This window comes from Triticum aestivum, chromosome 5A (genome assembly GCF_018294505.1).
Source record: "Triticum aestivum cultivar Chinese Spring chromosome 5A, IWGSC CS RefSeq v2.1, whole genome shotgun sequence".
NCBI lineage: Eukaryota > Viridiplantae > Streptophyta > Magnoliopsida > Poales > Poaceae > Triticum > Triticum aestivum.
Window position 1 is genome coordinate 298,605,647 of NC_057806.1, and position 5,185 is coordinate 298,610,831.

The window sequence follows — 5,185 nt, forward strand, 5'->3', positions numbered from 1 at the left end:
TATATGGACCAAGGGAACCAGCCCCTATAGGCCCATGCGCCTAGGGTTTCCTTAGGGGAGGAGTCCCACTAGTGGAAGGCACCCCTAGGTGCCTTGGGGGGAGGGAAACCTCCCCTTGGCCGCCGCCCCTAGGAGATTGGATCTCCTAGGCTGGCGCACCCCCCCCCCTTGGCCCTCCTATATATAGTTGAGGAGAGGGAGGACTTCATACCTCAGCCTTTGGTGCTTCCCTCTCCCCTGTTACATCTCTCCCTCGTAGTACACGGCGAAGCCCTGCTACTGTGACGCCCTGCATCCACCACCACGCCGTCGTGCTGCTGGATCTTCATCAACCTCTCCTCCCCCCTTGCTGGATCAAGAAAGGAGGAGACGTCATCCGCTCCGTACGTGTGTTGAACGCGGAGGTGCCGTCCGTTCAGCGCTTGGTCATCGGTGATTTGGATCACGTCGTGTTCGACTACATCAACCCCGTTCTTTGAACGCTTCCGCTCGCGATCTACAAAGGTATGTAGATGCATCCAATCACTCGCTGCTAGATGAACTCATAGATGGATCTTGGTGAAACCGTAGGAAATTTTTTGTTTTTTGCAACGTTCCCCAACAATAGAACCAGTTGGCTCGGTGAACATAGTGATTTGGTAGACCAGTTCCAACTGCTGTGACAGTCATACATCTAGTTGGACCGGCTAGGTATTTAAACCTCAGGACACACAGTCTCGGACACACAGTCCTCATCATATTCTCGTTGAGCTCAGGTCACACAGACCGTGCCGAATCACTCGTGGTAAGTCTTCAGTTGACTTCCAAACCTTCACAAACTCAGTCACTCGGCGATCCACAATTTCCTCTTGGATGCTCTGGACCATGACGCCTAACCGCCTGGAAGATGCACAATCTTCAAAGGTAACAAGCTGTAACACCCTCGATGCGACTATAACTCCCACGTGTCGAGGCACGACTTAGAGGCATAATCGCATTGAAGGCATATGTCGCAAGTGAGGTAATCTTCACACAACCCATATAATACCATAGGGGAAAAAGATACATAGTTGGCTTACAACCGCCACTTCACACAAATACATGAATAAAGCATTACATCAACCAAGTACAATCAGGGCCCGACTACGGAGCCAAAATAAAAGAAGAACCCCAAAAGCGACAAAGGTCCCCGATCGACCCCAACTGGGCTCCACTACTGATCGACTAGAACGAAACACATAAAGGACAAGATCTTCATCGAGCTCCTCCTTGAGCTTGGTTGCGTCATCTGCACGGACTCATCGGCACCTGCAAGCTGGTTTTGGAAGTATCTGTGAGCCACAGGGACTCAGCAATCTCGCACCCTCGCGATCAAGACTATTTAAGCTTATGGGAAAGGTAAAGGTATGAGGTGGAGCTGCAGCAAGCGACTAGCATATATGGTGGGTAACATACGCAAATGAGAGCGAGACGAGAAGGCAAAGCACGGTCGATAAAAGTATGATCAAGAAGTGATCCTAGAACAACCTACATCAAGCATAACTCCAACAACCGTGTTCACTTCCCGGACTCCGCCGGAAAGAGACCATCACGGTTACACACGCTGTTGATTCATTTTAATTAAGGTCAACTTTAGGTTTTCTACAACCGGACGTTAACAAATTCCCATCTGCCCATAACCACGGGCACGGCTTTCGAAAGTTCAAATCCCTGCAGGGTGTCCCAACTTAGCCCATCACAAGCTCTCACGGTCAACGAAGGAATAGACCTCCACCCGAGACATTCCGATCAGACTCGGTATCCCGGTACAACAAGACATTTCGACAGGGTAAAAATAAACCAGCAACACCGCCCGAATGTGCCGACAAATCCCGATAGGAGCTGCACATATCTCTTTCTCAGGGCACACTCAGATGAGAAACCCTACGAGTAAAACCAACCCTCAAGTTGCCCCGAGGTGGCCCCGTAGTCTACTCGGTCGGACCAACACTCAGAGGAGCACTGGCCCGGGGGGTTAAAATAAAGATGACCCTTGAGTCTGCAGAACCCAAGGGAAGGTGGTAGGTTGTTAGTGCAAATGGTAAAACCAATGTTGGGCATTGCTGGAGGAGCTTTACTTAAGGCGAACTGTCAAGGGGTTCCCATTATAGCCCAACTGCGTAAGGAACGCAAAATCCGGGAACATAGCACCGATATGACGGAAACTAGGGCGGCAAGAGTGGAACAAAACACCAGGCATAAGGCCGAGCCTTCCACCCTTTACCAAGTATATAGATGCATTAATTAAATAAGATATATAGTGATATCCCAACAAGTAAACATGTTCCAACAAGGAACAACATCTCCATGTTCCAACAAGGAACAAACTTCAATCTTCACCTGCAACTAACAACGCTATAAGAGGGGCTGAGCAAAGCGGTAACATAGCCAATCAACGGTTTGCTAGGACATAATGGGTTAGAGGTTTGACATGGCAATTTGGGAGGCTTGAAAGAAAATGGTAGGCATCGTAGCATTGGCATAGCAAAAGAGCGAGCATCTAGCAAAGCGAAGATAGTAGTGATTTCAAGGGTATGATCATCTTTCCTGAAATCCCGGAAGGAAGAGGAATCGAGTCCATGAAGAAGACAAACGGACGTAGTCGAACGAATCCTCACAACATGACGTTACTGGAACCAACCCGAAGAAGCAATCACCGGAAAAGAAGCACACAACATAGTAAACAACCAACACATGAACATGGCACGGTGCGCAAACAAGTATGATGCATGTCCGGTTTAAATATGCATGACATGGCAAAATGCACAAACAACACTACAGCTTAAGTGGAGCTCAATATGCAACGAGTTGCATATTGACGGAGCACCACAACAATTATTTAGTTCCATCTCGTTTATGTACCCAACAATATTAAATGTTGTTAAGCATGGCAAGAGGTGAAGCATAGTAAAACTACCTATCTAGTCAAGTTTAAATGAGGCCGGGAACAACAAACAACAAATCCGGAACTCCTCATGTGCATATATTAGGTTAGGTGCTGATCTGCCCTAAACACAATTTTAGAGTTATTAAACATGCAAAGATGATGCCACCATGTTAAACTAGGCAAAATTCTACCCCATTTACATATAAAGTTTGTTAGGTTTGGAGCTACGGTTATTTAGTTATGAATTAAACCATTTTAGCATGACATAGAGCAAAAATTAATCAAACAGCATTTTAAACATTTTAAACATAAATGAAAATGACATATTATGAAACTAGATGCAATTCTAAGCAAGTTTCATATATTAAGTTTTTCAATCCGATGCACGGTTGTGGAATTATTAAATGCATGATCAACAAGGGTTTTTCTGCAAAACTGTTTTACACTGGATAAATAGATAAATCACTCCTCGGGAAAAAACATGAGTCGGGCCGAAACTAGCCTGAACTGGGCTGCACAGGAGCAAACAGGAGGTGGGCTTCCTCACGTTGGGCTTCAGGAAGCCGGGCCTTGCTGGAAGCGGTGCTGGGCCGCGGCGCGAGAGGAGGCCGGCCCACGCAGCTGGCCAGCGCGGTCAACGCGCGGCTGGACCGGGCGAGCTCCTCTCGCACGATTTGACGAGGCAGACAACAGCGGTTCAGCGCGGCGGGGCGAGGCGGCTCTGCAGCAGTCGTCTCGTCTTTGCTCGCGTGAAGCAGAGGTGCGGCGAGGCAGGACTTGAGCGGCTGGAGACGGGAAACGGCAGCGCGGCGGCGGGATCCAGTGGAAGGGAAAGCTGCGGCCTCGACTCCTGCGGCAAAACGATGAAGAGGCAAGGAGATCGGCAGTGGAGCGACGCAAGGGAAAGGAAGGAAAAAGGGGCAGGGCGGCGCAACGAAGGAGCTCACCAGTGGGTGACTCCGGCGAGGGCATGGGGAGGCCCAGATCGGCCGAACCCAGGGCACGGGGTGAGGCTAGAGATTCTAGCAGAGGAGGCCGGTGTTGGCGACGAGCTCGAGGTCGTCCATGGCGTCGAGTGCTCCATGAAGAAGCCCATGGCGGCGGACGCGGTCGACCCACGCCGAGGCTTGTGAGACGAGGGAGGCAAGCGCGCGCGTGTGTTCGAAGCAGCGGCGAGGACGGGACGCCGGCGATCGGACGGAACCCAAGGCGTAAGAGCACCGCGGAGATGAGGTGGCCGGAGTTGGGGCTCCGTGACGGCAGTGGCTCTGCAGAAAACAACGGCATCGCAACATGATTCAGAGAGGGAGATGAGATGAGGGGACCGGAGGAAGGAGAGAAAGGGAACCAGGGCGGCACTCAACTGAGGCGGCGACTATGGAGATGCTTGGGACCCTCTTGGTCCAGATCGAGCGAGGCAGGAGGAGGCCTCGGGCACCAGGATGGATCGAGGAGCTCGGCTCCTAGACGAGGGGAGGTTGGAGAGGAACGGCGCGGCTCTGCTGGAGGACGCCGACGGCTCGACGGGGATGGCTGGAGGTGTGAGCTGCGCTGGTCTCAGGCAAGGCCGGTCCGACGAGGCACGGTGGGCGAAGGCGGGGTGCACAGGAGGAGCAAGATGCGTGGTTGGGTGGATCGATGGATTTGAGATTATGGTGGGGAAAAACGAGGTGGAGCTCGGGCTCGGTGGTTGGTGGGATGGGGATCCCGAGCTGGGTGATGAGACGGGGCGGCGGCGGCGACTAGAGGATCCCTAGAAATTAGGGATTTGTCCAAAATAGTCTAGGAGTGGACTATATATATGGCAAAGAGGGAAGTTTAGGGGCTAATCCGTCCCTCCAATTAAAATCGAGCGGTCGAGAATAAAACACTAGGAAGTACAAATAGGAAAATGATGACGTTTTGTAGACGTTTGGGGATGATCCAGACACAACGGTGGCGACACCCCGGGTCGGGTCCGGGACAACTTTCGGACGCTCACGTGAGGGGTTCGATGCACTCTGCAGAGAGGGTTTCGGACCGTGCGATCGCATCGGACAACTCCGGAAGCGAAGAGGGGAAGGAGGATGGACTAGGTGGGTTGTGGCGAGACTGCGAGGGGGAGAAGAGAGAGAGGGCCCGGCATCTGTTTCCGGAGACCGAAAACGTCCGACGTTAGACCGGCTATATTGCCGCTATAGTTATCCGTTGGGGCGTCAAACGAACTCCGAACGCGATGAAACTTGGCAGGCGGTCTACTAATAACAAAACGACACCGCACGCCAACTTTCATCCCATTCC

The 5,185-nt window shown here is 51.6% G+C and overlaps 1 protein-coding gene across 2 annotated transcripts; it reads right to left on the minus strand.

The window, feature by feature from the left end:
• Positions 1-3,193: 3,193 nt before the first annotated feature.
• Positions 3,194-4,660, minus strand: LOC123106827 (uncharacterized). 2 transcript variants are annotated; one of them, XR_006451518.1, is made up of 3 exons: positions 4,270-4,660; positions 3,853-4,173; positions 3,195-3,755 (listed from the first exon to the last, which is right to left on the minus strand). XR_006451518.1 is itself a non-coding variant. In XM_044528869.1 (2 exons), exons 1-2 carry the CDS (start codon positions 4,190-4,192, stop codon positions 3,403-3,405), a joined length of 693 nt encoding a protein of 230 aa, XP_044384804.1. In that variant the 5' UTR covers positions 4,193-4,660; the 3' UTR covers positions 3,194-3,402. The 2 variants fall into 2 exon arrangements, 1 of the variants encoding a protein (XP_044384804.1); XM_044528869.1 differs by having other exon boundaries at positions 3,194-3,755; positions 3,853-4,660.
• Between the last annotated feature and the right edge of the window lie 525 nt (positions 4,661-5,185).

Coding starts and splice junctions, on each gene's coding strand:
- LOC123106827 (XM_044528869.1), bottom strand. CDS start 4,192: ATGCCGTTGTTTTCTGCAGAGCCACTGCCGTCACGGAGCCCCAACTCC. Junction 3,756..3,852: donor CTCGCCGGAGTCACCCACTG/GTGAGCTCCTTC, acceptor GTTTTGCCGCAG/GAGTCGAGGCCGCAGCTTTC.